The 26,534-nt window shown below is 31.7% G+C and overlaps 2 protein-coding genes across 5 annotated transcripts in view; both read left to right on the top strand.

Moving 5' to 3' along the window:
* The first annotated feature begins 1,995 nt into the window (after nucleotides 1-1,995).
* Nucleotides 1,996-11,457, top strand: LOC108752067 (PDZ domain-containing protein 8). Of its 3 annotated transcripts, none has more exons than XM_018492677.1 (10): nucleotides 1,996-2,440; nucleotides 3,266-3,586; nucleotides 3,681-3,873; nucleotides 4,482-4,744; nucleotides 4,898-5,966; nucleotides 6,467-6,729; nucleotides 7,267-7,476; nucleotides 9,399-9,548; nucleotides 10,637-10,819; nucleotides 11,058-11,457. In XM_018492677.1, the coding sequence occupies exons 2-10, from the start codon at nucleotides 3,371-3,373 to the stop codon at nucleotides 11,256-11,258; spliced, it is 2,748 nt and encodes a 915-aa protein (XP_018348179.1). In that variant the 5' UTR covers nucleotides 1,996-2,440; nucleotides 3,266-3,370; the 3' UTR covers nucleotides 11,259-11,457. The 3 variants fall into 3 exon arrangements, with proteins under 3 accessions (XP_018348179.1, XP_018348177.1, XP_018348178.1); XM_018492675.1 differs by having other exon boundaries at nucleotides 2,848-3,586; XM_018492676.1 differs by lacking the exon at nucleotides 9,399-9,548 and having other exon boundaries at nucleotides 2,848-3,586.
* A 6,275-nt stretch (nucleotides 11,458-17,732) lies between these two features.
* Nucleotides 17,733-26,534, top strand: part of LOC108752065 (leucine-rich repeat protein soc-2) — a 10,930-nt gene continuing 2,128 nt past the window's right edge. The window contains exons 1-4 of one of the 2 annotated variants that reach the window (XM_018492670.1): nucleotides 17,733-17,886; nucleotides 18,339-18,637; nucleotides 25,938-26,081; nucleotides 26,216-26,383. In XM_018492670.1, the coding sequence (XP_018348172.1) occupies nucleotides 18,484-18,637; nucleotides 25,938-26,081; nucleotides 26,216-26,383 (466 nt within the window). In that variant the 5' untranslated portion in view covers nucleotides 17,733-17,886; nucleotides 18,339-18,483. Of the gene's footprint in view, nucleotides 17,887-18,338; nucleotides 18,638-22,867; nucleotides 23,199-25,937; nucleotides 26,082-26,215; nucleotides 26,384-26,534 lie in introns of those variants that run through there. The other variant, XM_018492671.1, reaches the window with a different exon arrangement.

The following is a 26,534-nucleotide window of genomic DNA, read 5'->3' as shown; positions in this document are numbered from 1 at the left end:
TAAAATGCGAAAAAAAATGAAAATTTTAAAGAATACTATATACATTTTGAAAAATAAGTCTAGTAATAAGTATAAAAAAGCTTTACAGTCAGTTTTTACTGACTGCCAGATTAAAGCTTTGTTTACAAAAAAACATTGTGTTAGAATGTGGTCCAATGATACAATTCAACGTGCTTTACAATTAAAATTTGCGGAAATAATGGATATAAAGAACTTATTCGTCAAGGATCCACTTCCAAATGTACGAACATTACAGCGAAGACTAGAAGATTTTCAATTTCAACCAAAAATATCTGAACAAATGTTACAATTTCAAAAAATGAAGAAACCTTATTTTAAAAATGAGACTGATTTAGTGTGGGTTAATATTTGACAAAACGTGCATTATATCCAAAAAATCTTATAACCTTCAACTGGATCACAAATAAGTAACATTTCCTAATGATACAGGTGATGCTATGTATGTACGCATGCCACGATTTTTATGCTTGTGATGTTTGCAATAATTGGAAGCAGGTGGGGTACCATTTTACAAGCAAAAATTTGATAGTAAAGTATTAAAAGAAATAATTTTTTTCAGATTGTAAATAAAACTGAGGAAATCGGTTATCATGTAAATTTTATTACGTCCAATATAGATTCGGGGAACATCTGGAGATTATTAGACATTGATATACGTAGCACCGGTACACATATTGAAGTTAATCATATTGTACACCTATTTGATGCAAGTATTTATATATTATAGCCACGACATATTTTTAAAAATCTCAAACAGGCTTTAATTAATAGCGAAATAATAAGAATTTCTAAAAATATTGTAAATAAGTGTAATTTACCTTCAAACAAAGTAAAATTAAACATTTTAACGAATTAATAAGTATTTAAAATAATTGTGAACTGGTAAACACCTAAAATTAGGCATAAATGATATATGTTCCAATAATTTTAATAAAATAAAAGTCAATAAGGTATTTTGTAATAATGTAAATAGCTTTTTGAACTGTTAATGGATGAAAATAAAAATCCGAAATATATTAGGACTGGGTGGATCATAAAATTGTTTCGAAATTTTACTCCCATGACCTCAAGGTGTTAGGCCTTGTACATACATAATAGAAGGAATAAGAAATTAAGAATAAAGACTAAACGATTTCAAACTTATCAAAAATCGTATATTCCGATGTATCCGACTTCTGATAGGTTAAAATTGTTTATTATTTATTCCTAATTTCTCATTCTATTGTGCGCAAGATCTTAAGCCCCAGACATATGCGAAGTGATAGCGATAGCAATAACATGATTTCAACCTATCAGAAATCAGGTTACATTGGAATATAGAGTTTCTGATAAGTTAAAATCGTGTTATTTCTATCGCTATTTCTTCACAATGTATCTGAGGCTTTACAGTGTAGAAAAAAAAATGAAATTACTATGTATCTCTTCCATCATAGTTGTATTTAAAATGAAAATTAACCTTATCGGTCAAGAAAAAAACACGAAAATTTTAAATGATAATTTATTTTACTAATTCACATTTCTTTCTTTATTTCAAGTTTTTACACGATAACCGTAATTATGCGCTAAATTGTCAATTTTCATAGACTAATCGAAGCGTCAAAACATCTTCGATATTTAATTTTATCTCGATTTCGATGTTGTTTTCTTCGACTGCAATTTTAAATTAAAATCTCGTTGGAGGGAGTTCTTCGCTTTTTTCGAATTTAGTTCCGATTTTAATTTAAAAAATTAGAAATCTCTCTCTCTCTCTCTCTCTCTCTCTCTCTCGTTCGGTGAAACTTTAAATCGTTTGCAATGGTTCAGTGACGCCTCATTAATCAAGAAATTCAGGAATTTACTGGAACCAAAATAAAAGTTGTAAAATAAATCTAAAGAAAGAGTAACAGAAGCGTAAATGAAATTTCTGAAAGCAAAAATTGAGACAATGAAATGTAAAAGAGGTATTTATGCTTTTTTACGTTTCGTTGTTTCAATTTCGCTTTCTTTATTTACGCTATTCTATTACGTTCTCCTCTTACACATTCGATTTATACATATTAATTTTTATTTTCATCAAAAAATTATCGAATTGGTTGTGCAGTTCAGTGTTCACTCGGGATGCGAACATGGCTGCCGGAGGATCGATAGGGATGCATGAGACATTGAATTCGTCCCACTGCACGGTGACTCCTCGCGATTGCTGTCCGTGAACGTCGCCGTTTCCCCGGATATGCTGGGATATGCGGCGCAGTGACGCGAAACTCATTCCTTGTGCGCGCGCGTGCGCGCATCGTTCAGCTGATTCGCGGTCGACGAGTGAAAGTGCTCCGAATACCTGTCGAGTCGTGAAGATCACGAGGCCTGGTCCGTGTGCAGCGCGATGCGTCGGGCGCAAGGTGGTGACGTTCGGCCGTACTGAAAGTTCCTAATGCAACTTTAGGTAGTAGCAATACGATACAAAAGTCAGAGGTCGATTTCTCTTAAAATAATTAGAATTGTCTTCTTCCTCCTTCTATTTCTCTTCTATATTTTACCTACTGCTAATGTAATAATGAAAACAAATCGTACAGCTTTTTCTTTCAATTAAGATAATAATACAGAGTTTTTCTTGAAATAGCAGTGAAAATAAATTTCTATTCTAATTGCAATTGATACAATTTAAAAAATATTTTTTATAATATTATAGTTAGTAAAAAATGAAAAATTAATTCTTTTGAAAAATTTTAATAATAATTATAAATTTTTCTACACATATGACAGTTAATTATATGGCTGTAATGTTTAAATTCTCCTCGATCACTTTTAATTATCAAATACATATTTTAATCTTTATAATTCTTTCTACAGTCTGTTTTTTTGGGGGGGAAACTCGTCAACACTCATGGAAGAGGGACTGAATTTTCAACAATTGTGGCTCTAATATGCATATTTGGAACTCTTCCTCTTGTCATGTGCATGTAGTGTGATAATAAATAATAGTGTGTGCAATATGTTTTATTGTTAATACTCATCTGAAAGAATTGTTTCTTTAACAACTCCGCCTTCAGCATAAACATTGGGAACTTTCCTTCACATATGCATAATACAACATTATTTATGCAATAATCTGCATCTGGACCACATTTGTATTGTATGTTGCATTAATTAATACTCGAAGAAGAGACTGCATCCTCAACAGCTGTGATTTAATATGGACAATTTGCAACTGGTTCTGGTCGTCATTTTTACATTCGTTTGCGGTGTAATATGTACCTTGGCATTGCAGTTTTATTTATTCAAGAGGTATTTGGAATCAGGACCTCAGGCTGCTCCGCCACAGAGACAACTGCAGCATGGCAAGACGCAATTACCTAAAGAACTGGTGGAACAGATGCAGGAGGAGCGGACAAACTCCAATAACAGTATGGCCCGACAGGCGATGTCTCAGGGTAATGAGAACTTGGCTATAAACCTTACGCTGCAATTTCTCTTCAACGAGCTGCGAAATGCCGAGCGAGTGCGTCTGTGGCTTTATAGGAAATTAAATAATGAATTCAAGGAGCTTCTAACGCAGTCGACCACCGCCAAGTTGTTAGACAGTGTGAAAGTGAGAATTATTAGCTAAAACAATTTTGAAATGATATGACAAAAAGCACTTGTTGTAAGTCTTTGTGTAATAAATTTTCTGTAACTGTTTGCAGTTAAGAGACTTGAACCTTGGCACGCAATTTCCGACGATAAAGGGTTTGGAAGTCGCTGATTCAAAAATCGATGCCGATACAGGTTTGCTGGAGTTTCTGGACTTGGCCTTAGATTTACATTACTCAGGAAACTTTCAATTGTCTATAGATGTTAAGATGTTGCTCGGTAAAACAGCCTATATGGCGCTGCAAGGTATTATATATATAATAAAGAAAAGAATTATAATATTGGGTTGAGGAGAAAGTTTCTTCGTATTTTTTAAATTCAAAATTGTATATACAATATTTTTCGTAAAAAATGAATGAAATTTAAATTAAAACAAAAAAAAAGGTATTAAAGCTTGAAATCTCTGCTTCCGAAAGGTTACTATATTTTTTGAGTTTCTGTGAGTTTGGTAATTACATATAAAAAACTACGATCTGAAAAAGATAAAAAATTTTCTTTTCACTTTGAGGGTCTTCCATGTGCCCAACAAAAATTTACGAAAATTTTCAACCTATCGTGAAAGCTTAAAGTTTCCCCTACAAAATCATTTTTTTTTTAAGGTTCCTATGATTTTTTGTTTCTCAGTTATTCACAAGTTAAGTAAAGGAGCATTCTGACTTTGATTGCTCATGATACTCTATAAAAATCATTATACCGCAATTAAAAAAACAAGCTGAAACTTTGCTCTAGTGAATGATATAATTGTAATGAAAATTTCGCAACAAATGAAAAACTTTTGCATAAAAATACGAAGAAACTTTCTCTCCCCCACCCAATATTATAACATTTTTTTTATACATTATAAATTTTTACAGTAAAGCGTATCAGTGGTAAAGCTAGGCTGCAGTTTACTCGCGTACCGTACACGCACTGGTCATTGAGCTTTTATTCTGATCCGATCTTGGAGCTGGAGGTACAATCACAGTTTCAAGGTCGTCAGTTACAGCCACAGATAATTTCAATCATTACCAGTCAAATTAGGAGGGCGGTGAAGCGAAAGCATACTCTACCTCGTTATAAGATGCGTTACAAACCGTTTTTCCGAAGATTGAACGACGAGGCCGCGGATCTCTCAGAAGTATAATATCTCCTCCCTTTAAATTTATTCATAGCTTTAAATAATTTACTCGTATATTTGCTAAAATTTCAATTTGAAAAGTAAAGATTAGCTTTTATAATTTTTATTTTAATTTATTTTCACATAATATGAGTACTTGCTCCATATTTCCAGGTCGCAAGTACTCAGCTGACTCCAGGATATTTGGAGGTCACACTATTGGAGATTAGCAGACTAAATCTCGCACCTATCATTCTCAATAACGGCGGAGACGTATCGCAGATAGAAATCTATTGCACCATGAGCATAGATTCCACCCCATGGATTTACTTAACGCAGTATAATGGGGTTCCGTATATGGTGCTAGACTTAATCATCAGTAAAACGGGCTCCCAGCAGTTGGGTGTAGTGTTCAAGCAGGAAATTGTACCAGAGATCGGCCAAATGTGTGTACTAGTTGAGACTATAGTATCCGGCAGTCCAGCGGCGATCGCCGAAATGAGAAAGGGCGATATTTTGGTAGCAGTGGACGGCAAAAAGGTGTCGAACATGAACCAAGTAGCGAAATTTGTCAAGTCTGCTGTACAGCGACGTTTCATTATCAGGGTAGAGAGACGGTATTCGAAGGCAGATTTGAGCGAGAGAGGACAGAAAACAGATAACGAGAGAATGCTTTTCGCAGAAAAGAAGACTTCGAAGAGTGATTCAGTGAACAAGCTAGATAGCCCGAGCGTAGAAGACGCCGGGAAGATGAAATTTGAGACACAAATCAAGTTCTCTGATCTACGAGATTCTGACACTGATCTTACGGACACCCGGTCAGAAACCAACAAGCTATTCAAGAGAAGAAAGAGCAGCATTCAGACAGAAGAAATCGCCCAGACGCCGGATACTACGCCGTCTCGACGAATCTCGACGATCTCCACGTCGTCGGCGTCATCCAGCAATGTTCAATTTTATCTTCCGGATGATAGTAGCACAAACAATATTACTGATCTGTATCACAACATGAAAGAAAAACCATATGCCTCTCTGATTACTTTCGAGGAGACCAAGAGCTTCCGGATCGATTCTGAATTGCAATACTTAAATGTAGGTGTATGGGGCCGTGTAAAAGGCGGTGAAACACCACCGAAACTGCTAGGTTACATAAATGCACCTGTAAAACTAATCTTGTCGCAGTGTTGCACTTCCACGACTGGACATTACTTAAAATGTCATGCTTTGTTGCCTCCAGATAGTGGTAGGTTCCAAAAATTATCTTTTCATTTTTAATTTTAGTTATAACAACTACAAATATATATTATACAGGGTGTCCTGTAAGTTTTTGCCAAGCGTTTTTGTGTAGATAGAGCGAACTGAGTTGAAAAATCCTCTACCATTTTACAATTTTTGCAATAGTTAACAAGATATTAATTACTAAAAATCGCTAAATATTTGTTTTTAATAATTTTTTACTCAAATACTATCAACTTTACAGAAAAACAGTGAGAGATAAAATTATTTATTTTCTTCACTCTATCTACACAAAAGCGCTTGGCAAAAACTTAGGGAACACCCAGTATAATTATATATAAACAATTATATATAAATAATTTTGTTCGATAAATCTTCTTAAGTGAACTCGAAATAATAAAAGAATAAATATTTCTCTTGCATTGAAATTCTGGTAAATTTCGTCAGTTCTAAAGAGAATTAATTAGAAACAAATTTAAAAAATTAATTTTGGAATTTCTTTTAAAGCTTCTTTAGCAACATCATACGTAAGACTGCAGGGTTATTCGGGATTCGATCCAACACTCTGTTACGGTGACATCCTGCTATCGTATGTATGGGAATCTTGTCAACCAAGCGATCTCACAGTTAACGATATTGGAAAAAAAGAAAACGCAGAAACTGCCAAAATTCAACCGATTCCAAGCGAAGAAATCACTGACAGAAAAATGCACGATTTTATCAGGACGCATTTTCATAGAGCAACACACTGTGATTTTTGCACGAAAAAGGTAAGTATGGCATTGTAAATCATATCATTGTAAATCAATAATTTATTTAATAATTCAAATTGTTTTGATAAAAATCAATAAAATTATCAATTAATTACACTGAGAAAAAAATAGTCAATTTTAATAAATATTTGATTTAGTACTGCTAATTAAATATTTACTTACAGTAAATAAATAATTATTCAATAAAAAGAATAATTGTTAAATCAAATTAATGGTTGTTGTATCGAATAAATATATCTTTATATTTATTAAATATTTAGGTGGTAGATTTATTAGAATTGAAACTATATATTTTCCTAAGTGTATGTATGTACATATCTTTCTTTTAATTAATGTTTGTGGTATCTAAAAGATAGAGAGGGAGGGGGGAGAGGGAAGGGGAGAGAGAGAGAGAACTCTGTTAAATAAGTAAGATATATTACATCTATGTAATCTAATTTAAAAAAAGACCTATTTTTATTTTACCAAAATTTTATTTTATTTCTCTATTTTATTTTATTTAATAATTATCTAGATTGTTTCCTTTTTATGCAGATTTGGTTAAAGGATGCAGTACAGTGTCGAGACTGCGGCATGGTATGTCACAAAAAGTGCGAGGCACGTTGTCAGGCGTCTGGCACTTGTGGTGCAGAAAGTCTAGCAACCTTGGCTCTGGAGGCGGACGAGATCGTCGTCGGCGAACCAAATGTTGGGGATATCTCTAGCCCGGAGATCTCTCTAACTGAATGCGAAGATAACGTACAGGTACTCAAGACGTAGAACTTTAGGGCATTTTGCTATCCGCGAGCGTAATTATTTTGTATTGCGTTATATGATGCTTCCTATACGAGACAGCAGGTTCGGACCAAAAGAAAAGACATTTAATCTTCACTATTGGCATTTAGAAAATTCTAATTTATTTATATTTAAGAGAAACTCTTATCTTGATAGTAATTTTTAATATTAAGTTAAAAACGATATAGTATTTTGCTTTCTAGTCCGATGCTGTGAATCTTATAATTAAATAATTAATATTAATAACATTATTTTGTATGATTGTATTATAATTTATACACTGCAATGTTTCTTTACGTTTACACAAATAAGGAGCAGACTTCCAAAATGTATTTTGTCCAAATTATGTTTTTTGAGTTAGAAACGGCATAGTGTTCAATCTTGAAAGACTCGTATTTTAAGCTGCTCTACGATGTTCTGGAAGCATTTTTTTATCATCAATTTATATGCTGAAAAAACTCTAGACATTCGAAGTATATTATAATGTTCTTTAATTAGAAACAAAAAAACATTTGTTTAACATTATTAGAAATAATTTAGTACTTTTGTTTAACATTTTACATTTTATTGATTGGAAATTGTTATTTTCTGTAAAGCGCGCGTGATTTCCTTGTGACTTTCTTCTTTATTTTCCAAAAATTATAAATTTTGGACAAAACGCGTTTTGAAAGTCTGCTCCTCAAATATGCAATTTACATTCACATGACGTACATTGAATCAACTATACTACAAGTGCTTCATGATTTATTTATTTATTCATTTTTTAGAAATCACGTTTCTCATATTATAATTTAGATATTGCCTAATATTCATATCTATCAATGTAAATAAAGAACATTTAAAAATTAACATAAAAATATTATATAATATATTATATAATATTTTTATGTTAATGTATTATATATAGATATAGATAATATATAATATATAAAAGGTATAACTAATATTATATATATGATATTTAAAAGTAATATCTATATTTATAGTATTTGTTATTTAAAAGTATTTTTAAATGTAGCAATAATGAACTTTGTTTCGCATTTTGAACATGTTCAGTTTTATCCCACTGTTTTTATTTATTTACAATGCTTTTTTATCGAGTTATATTAAAAGAATCGATTTTTATGTGATATTAATTTTATTGATATCATTCTGAGTATTGATCACGTGGACAGATCCAATAATTATCATTATTACATATCGATGAAATATTAGAGCGTTTAATAACATGTCACATGGTTAAGGGACTGTACAATTTTCGAAAACTCACGTGTGTCTTCAAATGCATTTATCTTGATATTTTGTATATATAGCAGAGATTGTTAAGCGTGACTTGCATTTTGTTGTTGGCAATAAAATGAACTGAACATATGCACGGGGAGGTGAAGGTTCTTTGTAAAGCTTGCACCTTGACCTTGCCTTTGTTCTCAATGAACTACATACGAGTAGATAAGTATGTTTAATTTTCTTTCTCATATGAGATCAACAGTGTTTTTATTCTTATCAATTTTCAAATTTTTAAAAATTATTAATAATATAGTCTACATGTATGTGATATTTGTGAGTAGTTCGCAAAAGAAAATATTTTAAAATTATTCTAAATAAATATTTTTGTAACTTTTTAACGCAGATTTCTATGACGTGGATATACAGCATTCAAATTTATTTATATTTTATTTCGATCTAATATGTCTTAGAATTTAGATAGCGATAAATTGGCAATAAAGCATTTTGAAATTTCAAATTGTATACTTTTTTGGTAAAACGATGTACACTTTACGATGAAAATAGCGCAATCAATTTTGCACTTTTGATTTATTATTTTACGAATAGCTTATCGTAAATGGTGAAAAGGTATTAATCTATTTGAAATCCATTGATCGATTAATTAGGGCGCAAGTATGATGGCCGTGAAGGCTAGTATAGCTAACACTCTATTGGGCCTGAAGAAGGCTGGAAGTACCAGTTGCTTGGCCCCACCGGCTTCCGGTATTGGTCTGGCATCTCGAAGTCTCCCCCCAAGTCCCTGTGCATCCCGCAAGGTAGAATAACAACACACATTTGTTCGTCCGAAGCGGAGAAGGTGCTCAATTAAAAAAAATTTTTACCTGACAAAAATGTTTAACATTTATTAGCATTGCAATGCTAATGAACAGAGAATATAATGGAAAAATTTAAAGCAATAACATTACAATTCGAATATAATTATAAATAATTATATTTTATAAATCATTATATTATTTTTAATTGAAATTATATTAAAAATATATTGAAACGCATCATGTTTTTTAATTAAATTAAAAATGAATGTTTTTTGTCCGTATTTTTTGTCTTTTATTTTTTAAATTGCATTAAATTTTAAATGGCCAAGGCACTGTAATTTTAGTAAAACATTTTTTCCCTTTGCATATCATTATGCAATTTTCCATTTTACTATATAATTTTTTATCTGAGGATTACATCAAACCTTCTCCGCTTCATCTTCTTCCATGTTTTTTCAAATCTAAAACCAAAGGAGAAAAAAAAATATGTTCTTTGGAAAATTTGTCGTATAGTTCTCTGCTTGTGTGTTTATTCGCTTTAATCATTCCTTCATCAATCATGCCTTACAATCGCCATCCAAAATGAACTTGCTAATTCTCACATAAAATGCAAGATAAAGTGATTAATAATTGTGCATACTAACGATAAATGATAGAATTTGAGACAATTTTGATCCAATTAATCATTAATTTTTTTATAGATCATTTATTTATGAATACCTGAATTCTCTTTGAATTTCCTCTACTTACAATTAGTGAATGGTTACTGTCATCTACAGATCATTATTTCATAAGAGAGCTGTAATATTTATCACTTGCTCGAAACTACTCCAAGTTTTCTCATTGACAAGGATTTTCAACAACACGATGAACGCTGATCACAACACTGCATTGCAATTGCACCTTAACACTGGAGGCAAGCTTCCACGGTGATCATATAGATATAGGATGATCAATGCGACTCACACGCATGATCGGTTCGACTGCTTATGTTTCACTTTCCGAAATCGGCATAACATCAAACGAGGATGCACCTTTTAGAGAGCGCGTCACATTAATAAATTTGATGAAATTGTTGAAACGTTTAGAATTCATTGGCTGGAGGTCTGGGAATAAGTCCTGACCTCTTGGAGGGTGCTGAGCCAAGTGTTGCAGCTCCACTTATGGCTGGCGACCTAGACGACGGTCTTATGTCGAGGGCCAGGGATACCGGCAAATTCTTATATAAATACTTGGAGCCGCACGAGCGCGTCGAGAAAATCAACACCATGGTATGTGATACAAGTTTTTTTACACAAGTTATTTCGAAGTAAAAGTTATTCGAGAGATTTATCTACGGCTCTAGAAATTCATGGACTACTAAATTGAATAAAGAAAAGAGTCTTCCTAATCAAAGAGTTTAAAAATCCTTAAACATTGAATCACCATGATTTTTTAATAAGATTTTTTGCATAGTCAATATAAATTTAACTGTAGGAATTTGTTAAATAAGTATATCTTTTTTTGCAGATGGGAAAATTGAAGAACGCGCTAGATGCTGAAACTACCTCAAGATTAGAACTGTCCCAAAACGGAGATGCGGATAGCATGAAACTGATCGCGCAGAGCGACTTGCGAGTACAGGCACTAAGCGTGCTGTTACTGCACTACTGCGCCGGTTTACAACACGCGCAGGAGGCGGTGGACCGACCACAAAGCAAGGAATCTTAACAGGCATTCAATTAATATGACAGCTTTAAGAAAGAAGCGCATTTTCTCCTATTTCTCTATAAAACAAGTAAACGTGGAAAATGTAGCGATATTTTATAACGAAATAATATAATTTGTTTTCGCCATTTATTTCATAATAAGCAACGACTGGGTAACACTAACACTATGTTACATCATTTTTATGATGTTGATATTGCCGGTTTTTAATATGAAAATTAATTATAATATTAAAATTATAATGTTATCAGACTGTATAAAATGCACAGAAATATTTATATTACTATGCACAGATAATAAGGAGCAAGTATCTAACAGTATTTATATTAACATTCCATGGGTGCAGATATCAGAATCACAATCTTATAATCACTTTTTCTTGTTTCTATTGTATAATATTTACTGTATAATATTTTAGAAAACGTTACTTATGTAGCGTTATTATAATGTTACATAACGATACATTTTAACGTTGATGTAACTTTATAAATATTATACTATATTATAATATTACAGAGAGGAAGGGGAGGGGGGAGAGAGAATGTGTGTGTGTGTGTGTTTGAATGCATATTGCGTCATAGCTGTTTCCAAGATCTATTCTACATTAGTCAATTGATTGAACTTTAACACAATTTACAATGAGTGCTGATAAAAAGACAGAGATGATAAAAATGCAATTATTAATTAGTTCAAATTTTTTAGTCTCTTATATATGACAACAAATCTTTAAAAGCAAATATTTGACAATTACATTCTTCTTTCAAAATCTTTTAAAATATCCTTTTAAAGAAATTTTATTAGATTATTTTTTTTATCTTGCTTAATTTACAGAACCTAATGTTAATAATTGCAAACGATTACGTAATTATATATTTGCACTGTACACAGGATCAATCGAAATTCTGTGTGTGCGTTATGCACGTAAATAATACATTCGTAATTACGCACGCAGATAATACAATTTTCTGTATTTAAGGGCTTCTAATAATTTTATCGATTTATGTGTTATAATTTGCATTATATACGTAGTTGGATAATACTCAGAGATGGGATATTATATTTACCAAGAGAAAACACCAAACTCGTTAAAATTAGTATTAATAGATTGTTATAATAATAATTATTGCAATGTGCATAGGAACGTGCGTGTGTATTCACGCAACAAGAGAGTTATCTTGCTTGTGAAACGATGCACGTTAGTTAAAGCTTTGCGTAAAAAAAAAAGACAGTGCGATTTTCCAAATGCCTAAAATACATTTTATCTGATAACTATTTTATGCGATATATATTAGGTTCGCGAATCTAATGTGTGATGAACATATTATTATATTGCGAATTTATAAAAATATTTATAGATTGAGATTATGATGATCTGTCGCGATCGTAAGTGATGATCTATACCGGATAGTTGTTGAATATGATGCACAATTGTGCATTTTGCGCCAAAATACGTGTGATAAGAAAATGTCTTACACATTTTTAATAACATTTTCAGACTTTTTCATCTCTTTTAACAAAGCCAATTTGCGATCTTAATCGTTAAAAAAATATTTGACAGAAGGAATTTTAATATTTACATTGCTTTCTACGTCTTTTAAATTACAGTATATTTTACGATCTTTATTAAATAATTCACAAATTATAATCATACAAAGAAAATGAAAGCAAATGCCATGACGTTTTTCATCTTACTTACGAATCGCAGATGTGGTGCCAAATAAATAATTTAAATTTTAACACAGAATATATCTATTAACTGAAATGATTATACTGAATGACATTAAACAACACACTATATATTCGCATATTAAAAATGGAAAGAAAAGGTATAATACTGAGAAAGAATTGGAAGTGAACGAGTTAGCGTTACATTTAGCATTAGACATGATTTTGCGATTCCGATCTATATGTAAAAAATAGATTGATTGAGCCAAATGATGGTTATGTGTAAATGCGCTGAATGATTACAGATCTTTGACTGTTGAATCTATAATCAAAGAATTTTACCGCTTTGGCCTAAATTGATACTGATATGATAACCAATCAAGAAACTGCAAAAATTTTGACTGTATTTAACTTAATTATTCACAGTGCATTTAATAGCATACGAGCAGCTTCGTATTAGCGAAATCCATCCATAAGCATTTTTGTGTGGTTGTAATTTAAGGTATTGCGCGATTAAAAGCCGATGTATTATCGCTCATTGTTATATATAAAGTGGAACATAAAGGCGAATACAGATTGTTAATTATTGTAAATCTCTCTATTTATAATACGCCTTAGTACCTTTTATCTACGATCTATTAATACTTGAGTATGCGATTGCATGATTTATAAACTATTCAATTTTTAACTAGAATTCTCATTTGAGAATTAATTGCAAATCAAACTGCTAATGCTATTATTTAAAATAGAATTTATTATACGCCTTTTCTATCTAGTTTTCAAGCTATATTTTGCGAATTAAAATTTATTTATAAATTGAATAGTATTCTTCATAAAAATTTTGCAATCCGAGAAGCAAAAAAGCGAGTACTAAAATGAAGTACTACGAAGTAATGACGGAAATTCATCGTATCAAATTCCATGTATCTAATGAACATGTTGCTTTCGTCGCAAACTGTAGCACTTTGTTTGCGCGAGAAAAGCTTTCGTATCTTTACTTTTTGATTTACTCTTGTATTAAAGCACACGTGCTACAAAAGAGCTTGACGCAGTTGAACAAATACACAGAAGTCGCAATAAAAGTCACCGAGGCAGGGTGGACCGCGTCGTCGAATCGTGTTGTTCGCGCCGGGGAAATTCCACGATGAAAAATAGACATTCGCGAAAATCGAGGTCGCGTGAACGTCACGAACGCGAACGACATTTCTGTTGCAATCTCTCGCGCTGAAGATGTATTAAGTCTTTCGTGATTATAACTAGTTTTGTATTAGTCATATATCTACTTATATTTATTTATATATAATACCTTGTACTCATTTCTTAAGTTTTAAGAAGGGGATTTGTTTCATTTTTGTTCCGCAATATATATATATATAAATTGATTTGATTAATTTTTATAAGAAACTCGAAATTGCAACAAAGATTCAATCTACACGATTAAATGTTAATTTTAATGAAAATGAACGATGGGAGTAGTAGAACGAGGGAGTCACGTGCTTGTATCCGGCCGTATTTGTGAAATCATGGTCGCTGTCGTAGACGATTTTCCAGTAAATACCAAAAACCAAAGACGCAGTAGAGAGAACACGCGTGTTATAAAGAACAGACGGACGTCAGCAGCGACGATGCCGCAGGGCCAATGTACGCTGGTTGGCAAGGGTGCGAGCCGAGGTGTCTTCCCCGACGTTTCTTCTCCGTTGAAGAACGAAAAAGACAGGAAGCCAGCCAGCCAGCCCACGTAGAAATTGCAAAGACACTCGCGTTCTTCTGTACGTATATCTATCATCATGCTGATGTAAATTCTGAGAAGTCAATTATAATCTGAAATACTTTATTATAATGCAGTCAAAAAACTATTATATGTAATTGAAGAAATATAAAATTTAAATATTCGAAAGTTTCATATCTCAAACAACACAAGAAAGTAGTAACATATCGAATCGTGACAAAACAAATGACATAAATTCGATCAATAATCAGTCGATATAATCAAATTGATATTATTTCGATTTTCTTGCTCCCCTTGAACTTCTAAGAAGACTAAAAATTTAAAGGCTCAGGAATCTAAGAATTTTAAGATGTCAAGATTAATATTTGTATTTCTCTCTCTCTCTCTCTCTCTCTCTTATAGAGATAGAAAAAAAATTACAAATTATCTCTATATAAATAAACATCTTTAAATTACAAATATTTAAAAAAAGATGAAAGATCTAGAAATGTAAAAAAGATTGAAAATTATATCAAAAAATTCAAGAATAATGTACTGATGGACTCACTACAGATCGGATCTTCGGCTCGTCATTTCATATCCTACGTCGCATGAAGAGGAAGACGAAAGAGAAGTCATGGGGGATTTTGGTCCGCGGCTGTCTATTTCCGTCGACAAGATGTACACGCAGTATCCTCTGGCTGCTGGCCAAGCATACCGCGGAACTGTATAAACATTTTGTCCCTGTTGAGCACTGAGCTTCACAATGAATGGAGAGCAAAGGCCTCTAATGCAGAGGAAGAAGCACTCGAGTTGGTTTGCAGACAGTGGTGAAATTCCACCATTGATTTTACCAGCGCGCCTTCGTTGTTTTTCGTCTTCTTTAAGAAATATACGAGACTTCAATTACGAATAAAATATTTAAATAAGGATTAGCGAGACGCAAAAGGAAAATAAAACAACACTATTCTATTATTTTATAATAAGCTAAATAATACATCGCTGATGATTGACAAAAAATAAAAATATCCTCGTAAGATCAATCTATCTTCCAAAAAAATAAGAAAAAAATAGTTTCTTTTGATAAATTCATAAAAAACATCCAACAGCAGTCGATTTCTAGCTTTCTCATCATTTTGGCCAAAATTAAACGTGACTGCATATTCGTGTCGCAATTGCATTTTTGGCACAAATTCCTCTGAACATTCGCACGATAATTTACTATTAAAGCGAAATAATGACGTACATTTCTGTTACCATTTCCCAAATATTGAATTGCGCATAGTAAACTGGGTATAGCACGTGGTAAAAGCAATAAATATTTATTGCACTATTTAAATTATATTTGCAAACTAGGTTCACTTTTGCAAAATAATAATATCAATTAATATTTTAATTTTATGTCTTGCACCTTTAATAAATTGTTTATAGGATAAATTAGGTAAAATAGTATGCTATGATTTAGTATAGATAATGATATCTGAAATGGCGCAGTGGGCAATTTGCCCCGATGCAATACAGTTTACACAATATTATCGACTTTCATTAGTTGAGTGAATAATTTTGCGTGTATATACAGATAACTGTGTGCTCGAAAGTGTCTTTGTATTTCTTCAAGTATTTAATGCTTAGCATAAACTCCGAAGATATTATGGGTATGGACTGCGCATTCTCTGAGCTTCTTAGCTTCTGTACTCCATTAGAAAGAATTGAATATCTTTTTTCAATTTTAAAAGAGAGAGGGGGGAGGGAGAGAGAGCGCGCAACTCTTTTTAACTTGATATTTTAGAGAGCGAAAGCAATATGCTTTAACCTCACTCTTTCTAAACTGATAGCGATAATTGATAAGTAATGCACATCTGTTCTTATTACGTCTATGTCAACATATTCTTTTGACGTCTTCTATTTATATTTTTAAAAAATTATATATGCATTATATATATATATTTTTTTTACATTTAATATATTTAAATAATTAAGCACATTTTTATGTAATAAACAGAAATACTTTAAAAATATTTTTTGTGATATGAAGAATAAACTTTTTTCAGAAGAAATAATAAAGTGGTTTACAACAAAAAGAGGCTAATCTTGTAAATCTTTGGGAATTTCTTTGTTCGTAAAACTGCGCAGTCAAAAAGCTCGATGCGCGTCAACACTGACATTGAAGCTTTTTCGTCTCGATGTGTAATCTTCATTTCTTCTTTAACAATACTACTACTTCGTCAGTTTGTGATTGTGATACCGTGAAATATATGAATCATATTCTGTGTAACAAAACTAAAACTGAATCCGTTGACTTGTTAAATTTCAATCTTTAAGACAGAGAGAGAGAACAGATTTTTTTTAAAAATCTTGAATTCTTTTATATTATATTATAATATAATCTTAGCAATTAACGATAAAATCGAAATTATAACTATTTAGTTTGTACAATTTAAAAATTAAAGAATTTTTTTAAAAGAAAATTTTTTTTCAAGAAGATTTTAAGAAGTTTGTATATTGAAATTAGTTTTCGAACTTGTGTGTGTGTGACAATTTGTTTACAATTTTATTATCGAAGCTTCTTAAAGAAACCGCTTTTTGTTTTTTAAGAAAGCGCAAAATATGATTTTAATGCAAAAGTTTTAATAGTAAAGATCTAAAGAAAAAAATGATCTCTCAAGAAAATTCTAAAAATATTTTAAAATGGTAGAAAAGAAGCAAAAACTAATTTCGATCAGTACAATTTTAATGTGGAAAACATTTAATTTGACAAGTTGCACAATCTTAAAATGATTTTTAATTTGAAGTTTTGTTAATTGATAATTTTTCTTCGAATATCAAAACAAAAGAGACTTCCAGAGATTTTGAAGAAACCCTGAAACAGCAGAAAAACCTTGAATAAACGTGATTCTAACGCGGAAATTCCGAACATCGAATTTGACAGCTTGCATGTCGCGCAGTGCATCTGACTGCGTTTGTTTTCAAACAAAGAGAGGGAGAGTGGATATACACACACATACAAAGTTGTCAGCTGTTTCGTGACGCTTCCCCGATGGCGGGGAGAATGGCGAAGGCTTAAATAGCACCGCGTATACTCGTGCAAGCAGTGTTGACGGAGTCACCTGAAACGGACTTCGGTCGCCGTGATCTTCAGGAACGTCAAACGAACTAAGGCCTGTAAAGTCCATGCAAATCGCGTAGGAAGTCAACTGGATCTACATTCCGTTGAAGTTTGCTCGCGAGAACGAAGATCCCTCCAGAATCGTGCTTGAGGTGGACTATGTCTTAGACTCTATGAAATCGTGCGAGATCCTGAAAGACGAGTGTCTCGGTGAAGAAATTGAAAATCTGCGCCCAATCTTTTTCCAATCCGGATAATCTTCTGAGAAAGAAGATTCTGTTCTGGTTTCATTCGAATTAAATCTGAATTCCAAATTGCAAAAAAGGAGTTATCACAAAGAAGAACATCCTTCGCAAACGTTAGGATCTAATCTGCGCGGATTTTCATCCTGACAAAATTTTCTATGTGAAAGAAATTATCTCAACTAAGTTGAAATATATACTATATAAATTCTCTATTCAGCTAAGTTCTTTCTATCTTTGGATCTGCCGGATACGATTTAGATCTTCGCTGCAGTGATTCGCAGCGACTAGCTATCAATAGGTGTAAAATTTACACAAAGATCAACGACCATTTAATTGAAGCTTATAAAATGTTCTTTTAGCGATTACAATAGAAATCCAGTAAAAGAAATTATTCCTCGGCGAGTGTACCAAGATCGATGCTGATTTTCGATACGACAAACTCGAAAAGAGAAATTCATATTTGCGCGTTTGTCGCCGTCAATTGTAATCGAAGTGTGAAGAAACATGAGGCCGCCGTATAACGAAGGAGAGGTGCAGCAGATCTCGCAGGAGCAAGGCGAAAGAAATGTTGCGATGGCAGTCTGCGTTCAACTGGCTGGTCGGGCGATCATCCGGGTGGTTTCACGATGTGAGGAAGCCCAGGATAACTGCAACTTAGGTAAAATAAAGTAAAGGACACCATAAAGTTATTTTAAAAAGCGTTCTAAATCTTAAATATTTTCTTTGAATATCTGGAAGAATTCTAGATCTTTGCAATGTTCCTGAAAGCCAGTTTTATCATTTTTATTAGCTTAATTAGTTAATTAAGTATTAATTGTGATTAGTCAATTCTGATTCATTCCGATTAACGATAAAATGCGATTGATTAATTAGTTCCAATGGAATAATCAGTCAATTAAGTTAATCATAAATAGTGAAACTTTCTCTTATAGATGATCAAAAGATAATTCGGATTTTCAAAACACTTTTTAAATTTTTTGGTACTGTAAAATTTAATAAATTTTGATACTGAAATGTAATGGATATATTTGATCTGTGTATAAATTAAATACACATGAATTTGAAACGATAGATGTAAGAATTTTTGATTCGATAGATTTTCGACATTATAAATTTAACAGCGTCGCGTGATTTATATCAACATCTATCTTTAGAGAAAGTTAATACAGCAAGTATTAAATTGGTTAGAAATTAATTATTTATTTTAAGTATTAAAAGCAACAACAGTACCTTTAATACTTACAATAAATAATTATCTAGACAACAAAAAGTTCAAAATCATAATATAAGATAGTCTTTTAAAAGATGTCTTTAAAACGACTTTTGAAGATATTTTTAAAATGTTTTCTCTCGTTTTTAAATATGAGTGTTTTGTTTTGGGTAAGTAATTGAATATTAAATTTAATAATATTAAATTTTTCTAAGGGTAGTTAAAAGGTGATCAAAGTTTCAACTACAAGTGCTTTGGAATATTTAATTGATCAATCAGAAAAAAAAAAGTTCATTAATTGACCAATTAAAGAATGGCTCAAAATTTGTAGCATCGTATTGACCGTACTCAAAATTAACCATAAGAGAAATGACTGTTTCACTAAAAAGTCGAACTTGTAAATACTACATACATATATGTATCTCAGTGTCACGGTTGTACTTCCTGATTTGAGATAATTTCCACCCTTTCCTTATCTGTAACACGCCGTCTGCGCACATTGCGACCTTGATTAGCAAAGCTTTTATTGTTTACATTGTAATATGCCGATGCTTGTGACTCACCACCTTTTATTTTATAAAACGTACTCCGCAGATTACAATTGCGCAGACTATAATTAAATGTAAATTATAATTTAATAAATATAAAAAATAAATTCCAGAATTTCTAAAATTTAAAATCTTGAAAATCGAGGCTTATTATATAGACAAAAAGTGCAGTACTAAGAAAATATTCACGAAATCAAAATATACGAATAAATGTTCGTGATGTTTAGTATTAAAATTTATAAGTTCAATTTTCAAAATTTGTAGTATCACGATTCTACAAAATCGGAAATGTAGTACTTACTTACAGCCATAAGAATTTATTAAATGAAATATTTATAGTGACAAATATCTACAATAAAAAAATATAATATAAATGAAACATCTTGTCTTTAAATTTAAATAAGTATGATATGTAAAATCAGCGATAATAAATGTAATGTTAAAATTTCTATCTACATAATGTCTATTTTATCAATAACTTTATATGTTTTGATTAATATTAAAGGTCTGGATTAATAGTAATGATCTAATACTAACGGTTTGTAATACAAAGACGATATTAATGATGATAGAAACAAAGATTTGTTAAAAATCCGTAACATCAGAAATCCGATTGGAGAACTTGTGAAAGTTTTGTAAATCTAAAACTGACAATCAATAAAACGCAGTTTCTACAATATAAATATAAGATTCGCAGTGTAAATTAATTATTGGATTACGATAAAAAAATATTGCAAGTGGTAAGCGGTAGATCGCAACAACGCATTTCTGCGTATTGTCACGTTAATAATATCTATCTTATCTAATGCATTATCGATGACTCAGTTTGCTTTGTATGGCTAACGAACTCTTATACTTTCATCAAGATTTGTGATACGTTTTTCTTACACGCGTAACACTACAGTTATTGAAAAAATAGAAAGAGGAAGCAAGGAACAACTAATAAAAATTGGTCTATCGCCGAGCGTCGAGACGCAATGTATTGATGATTTCCTGTTGCAGCTCAGCAAAAAACTTATAACATAGTTCCGTAGAAAGTACGGATCATACCAATGACGTATTCATCGCGTAAAAGCAATCATATAGTACGTGAAGAACATTTCCGTTCTACTTTGCAATTTCATATTAATTTCATTAGAGATAAAAAGATACAATCATATATCATAATGAGCAGTATAAAAAAAAAATATATGAATAACTAAAAAAAATCTTTCTTTTTTTCTTATTTAATTTTTCTATAAATGTATAGTATGTACCACTTGTGAAACAGACCATAATGATACAACCACAACAATAAATCACAGTTATACAAAGATAATTTATGTGTTTTGAAGATTTTTAAGATATTTAAATTTCTTACAGATTAAAAATCAATAGAATATTTCTGATATTTACAAACTAAGTTGTTACTATAACAATTAATAAAATTGAAGACTATGTATGAAATTTCGCTTGTGGAGGAATTACGCAGGAATGGATAAATAAATGAGTGGCGTTTCTCGAGCATCAACTCGGATAAAAGTGAAATGTTTGCTTCGCAACTCCAGCATAGATAATTGACTAGATAAACATTGCGTTATACAACGCGCGTATCCGGTCTTTGTCTCTTTCCTTTTTACATCGTGAACCTCGCGGAACAGCTGTGATCCTCTGGTCGTATCTTCGTCTGGTATCCGGACTGATCGTGCGTATCTTCGGAACACCCAATGCATACACGAAAGGTCGATCTCGGAATAGTAAAGCGAAGCCTTGGCAATGTTGATCTGCGCGCACCGAATATTGCCAGAAAGCTACGTTTCCTTCTTTTTATGAATCTTTTTACTATGTAGTTTGACATATCAAATACGAGATGTATTATAATACAAGTAAAATGACAAAAAGTAACTGCGTAACATTTGCAATAAATCTCTGACCATAGATCTTTCAATGATTCTTAATTCCAGATCAAGTCTGAGTTACAGATTTCTGATTTCGTAGAGTGATTTTACAAATTTGCATACCTTGATAAAGATATAATATATAAATTGATATTTACTGATATTAAATTAAAATAAAAATTAGTTATTAAATCTGCAATATTGCATCCAGTAAGATAAAAAATTTGAGTTGTTTATAAAATAAACTTTTTTATAAAATATCTCTTTTTTATATTTGTTGTACGTAAACGCTGTTTCGTTTTAACAGATGTCGGAGCTAAGGCTTTCGTGCATCGCGTGAAAGAACGATCTTGTGTGAATCCAGAAATGTAGGAACTTTTTAAAACAAAACGTACAAACGAGTCGCGAGAAGTTTCCGTATAGGGCCTCACGACCTTAAATAGTAGCTTGCTATCGGCTCTTTTCTATATACTACTTTTTGATACAGAAAAACGATCGCACGTGCATTAATTATAACCGCGGGAGCAACAGAAGTAAATTTCATACTAATTACACAATGATTCTCATACTAATTATACAATCCTCTGTTCGAGCATTTTATCCTCGTTCATCTTTTGTCCGAATTATATAAGGCGTCTCGCAACAACACAATATAAATAATCCAAATACTTCCTTGCAAAAAAGATTTTAAATTCAAATAAAAATGAGTATAAAGAATTAATGGCAACATTTTCATAATATAATAATTTTCACAGAAAAGTGTTAAATCGGATTTTTTTTTCTATTTTTATATTTCAATTAATCTAATTATCTATTATCAGTCAATTTATTTGTTTGCCATGGTGCCATTTTTGGGCAGATTAATTGCTCTAAATTACTTGGCCCTATAGTTAATTTTGATACACTGTATTTTTATGAGTCATGATGTTTTTATCAGAGATCTTGAACTTATATGATCATATCTTGATTCTTGTCAATAAAGAATATTCAAAATTTGAATTCATAAAAAATTTTTGATAAGAATGAAGAAATAATTGTAGAAGTTTAAGATATTCGATAAAAACATTATGATTCACAAAAATATATTTTATCGGATCCAAATTAAGTGCATTAAGGTCAAGTGATTAAAAGCAATCAGTCCTGGAAATGTTATGCCAAACAAATAGCAATCTGAGAACTATTTTCACACCTGTCCCCTTGCTATACGTCGAAAAAAAATATTTAAAATTTTAGTTTAGATTAGGTTCGTCAATCGTTTATTTATCAAGAGATGTTCTAAATCTTCGACTTAAAATATCGGTGCAAAGTGTACAATTAGCGCAATCATATAACGCGTACGTTTGGCTATCACGGAAAGTAGCACCTTCCCGATTTTCTCCTCAATAACCTGATTTCCAAGAATGAGTAGTGATGAATATCACGGTCGGCCAGGTGGTGGAACTTATTTCGGCAGGCACACGCAGAAATAAATGTTTCAAACGCAGTCAGAGCCGTGCCGGTGAGTCAGTACGACGGCCAAAATGGCAAACGCTGTAACAAGAGTGATTCTTCGCTGCGAGGAGGCGCAGGAAAACGAGAACCTCGGTAAATTGCAAAATTTTCGGTGAAAGCGATTGTTCTTGATTCGATTTAAGGCCATTACATGTAGAAAAATTTTAGCTACAATCGTAAAGTCTCAAACAAATCAACCAATCACAATCAAAATTGCCATCTCACGTTTTAGAACGCTCACATATATGATTGGTCGATTTGCTTACGGCCTTACAATTATGACTAAAATTTTTGTACGTATAATGGCTGTTACTCGCGCTTAAAATTCAACAGAAAGGTTACTAATTATTATTAACGAATTCTCGCAGCGAGATTTCCACGTGTTTTTGTAACGTGTTTCGCATTGGTGCACGATTGGGACATCATAGCAATAATTATAAAAATGCGACTGGACTGATACAATTCGACGAAATTTCATTATATAATTTTCTCTTTACGTCAGATTTTGAAGATTTCGATATTCAACAGAACATCCAGATTTGCAAAACAATTTATATTTTTTATGACATCAAATCTGTTTTTCTATAATAGCTGAACTAGTATCCATAGGATAACTCTGGTAAATACGCCACGCTGAGATTTATATCGCAGAAATAAAAAAAAATAGGAGTGAGGGTAATTTTTCCGTCACTCTCTCTCTCTCTCTTCTATTACATGCCGTTATATTAATTTTGTTATAATTTTCTATAAGTTTCTTATTATTAATCTTAATGAAATTATTGTGAGTTGAATCGATTTGTCTTAAGTAGCGCCATCATAAATTATAATCTATATAAAATAATTATTATAAGATGCGTAAAAGACTTAAGTGTTATTTCGTGATGCATAAGTGTAGAGGAATAATGAAGTATATTGTATAGCAAAATACAAGTGCTTTACTCTTGTACTTTTTGTTTAGTTTGTTGTCTTGTATATCCCACCTGTTTGGGATATACATTTTTAGCGGGCTGGATTTATGCCCAAAGCATACAAAGTGCACAGATTGGATTCAGTGCACCAAATGCATGCATCTGCGAACAATAAACGCATTACATGAAATATGTACCTCATATAATAACAGTTGTAATATACATACGTAGGAAGTTGTAATTATTATCTATTACTTCATATACCATACATGTTTATCATTCTTATTCCTTCATAAAACTTTGTAAATATATTTTATAAATGATAAGTTATTGTTATTTTACGTCTTACTTATAAGCTACTTATTATTATTTGTAAATTTTTTATGAGCCGTACATATCCCCCTCCCCCCCCCTTCACTCCCTATGAGTAGCCGTATATTTCGTCCCTATATAAATGCAAGAGTTTTAAAAAGTTCTTTTTTTTAATACGAAAAATAGGTATTTCGAATTTTTAATATTTTTTTCATAGCAGTACAAAGTTTTTACTGATATAGTTCGTTTACCTTAAAAATAGTAAATAATATTTAATAAATTAGTTAAATAAGTTTTTGTTAGGTGAGGCGTATATATCGGAGTTATCCTACTTGTGTAAGTGTTAAGAGTATTTGTGACACTTTTAAAACAAAATAAAATTAAAGTGAAGATTTATTATTTACGAAAAATTGACGAAAGCAAGAAAGCAAGTTCTAGAGCAATCTAGTGAGGGAATAAAAAGCAGACTTGCAAATTTTATCTCTCTTAATCGAACTCTTTGATAGCTTCGATATAAAAAATGAAAAAGAAAATATTCTTTATTATACATGTAGAGAATAAAGAAAGCCATTTTTCTTAATACTGGAATTTGATTAAAATTCTTTGTTTGATTTTACGAAGCGTTAACAAGTATACGTTTAAATTGTTCCTTGATGGATTTTCTAAATCGGACAATTCCGCGGTTTGTTATCTTCCCGGAACTGCGCGCTCCGATGTTATAATGATCGCGATGATTGATAAATATATAATACAGAATGCATTTGTTCCATAACGCGTTCGAGTTAGCTTCAACGACGAACGGTCTTCCGTGCTGGAAACCGCACCAGAGAAAGCGTGAAACGCGGTGCACTGACGTTAAGTGCACTTTCAGCAGTTATGATGCGCTTAGATTGGCGTTTTCCCATTTTTTTTTCAAGTACACGGAACACTTTTACAATTTTATTATTACAACTTAACTAATGCTATCAAAATTTGACAGCGAGAAAATCTCTCGCTCTCAATATTCTGTTTAATTTTAATCGTATAAAAGGAATTCTATTCGAGAGTCGAACTAGACTGTGAGATAAGACATTGGAAGAATAAAAATTTATTTTGGTTCTAGATTCTCTTTTGATATATTAGAAATTTTATTTTATTTTGGAAAAAGAGTTAATTATTTTAGCTTTTTCACTAGAATATTGACATTTTTGGAGATTATTATTGAGTATTAAAAGAGAAGGACATTTATATAATGATTATGATAGAATATATTTCAAAAGTAAGATCGAATGAACAAAAAAGAAAAAGAGACGTTTATATAATGATGAATAATAGGATATATTTTGAAAGATGTAAGATTGCAGTGAGCAATGGCCTTCACTTTCAGTATTTATGAAAGATATGCAATCAGTCCTCTCTTTCAAAGGCGAAAAAAATAAAAAATAAATTTTTATTTTAAAATATATTTATTTCAGAATTTGATTCTAAAATTCTAAATTTGTTATTTTAAAAGTTTATTTTAGTTTATATAAGCGGCAGAAATTTAACGGAATCTTGGAGAATAATAGTTTAAAAACAGTATTATGTTATTTTTTTTCCAGGAAATTGTACGTTCTTTCGTTTTACTTTTTAGACTTGTCGGAGTGCCAGCTCATGCAAATCCCAGACGCAGTCTACCATCTGATGCGGCACACAGAGCTGAAGAGATGCGACCTCTCCGGCAACGTGATCACAAAAATTCCAGCCAAGTTTGCCGTGAAATTTTCATTAATCACTGGTGAGGGATAAGCTAGAGTAGCTTCAGATTGCTGTCTTTTTCTCTATTTAAAATTTATTTTCTCTATATAAAATTTATTTTTAAGAAAATTCTTTGCTTAATATCCCACATTATTCAACAAAACACGTTTGCAGAACTAAATTTAAGCCACAATCAAATGAGCAAACTGCCTGAGGAATTAGCCGAACTGCAAGCTCTGGAGAGACTCGATATCTCGCACAACACTTTCATCGCTCTACCATCTGTGGCTTGGCGGATACCGCACTTGAAACGACTTCTCGCTAACAACAATTTTATCATCGGTTAGTACCGATTAATTTACTATTATATAAGATTTTATATAAGTATTATCAGTATTTCAAATAAATAACGGGTATAATACATCTACTCCTCTCTGGATGAGGAGTAGATGTATCCATTTTTAGGAAAATATCCACAAAAATAACGTAGTTA

Source organism: Trachymyrmex septentrionalis, unplaced genomic scaffold, assembly GCF_001594115.1.
Source record: "Trachymyrmex septentrionalis isolate Tsep2-gDNA-1 unplaced genomic scaffold, Tsep1.0 scaffold53, whole genome shotgun sequence".
NCBI classification, from domain to species: domain Eukaryota; kingdom Metazoa; phylum Arthropoda; class Insecta; order Hymenoptera; family Formicidae; genus Trachymyrmex; species Trachymyrmex septentrionalis.
The sequence above is the reverse complement of the archived record's forward strand: the minus strand, read 5'-3'. Positions and strand labels throughout refer to the sequence as shown.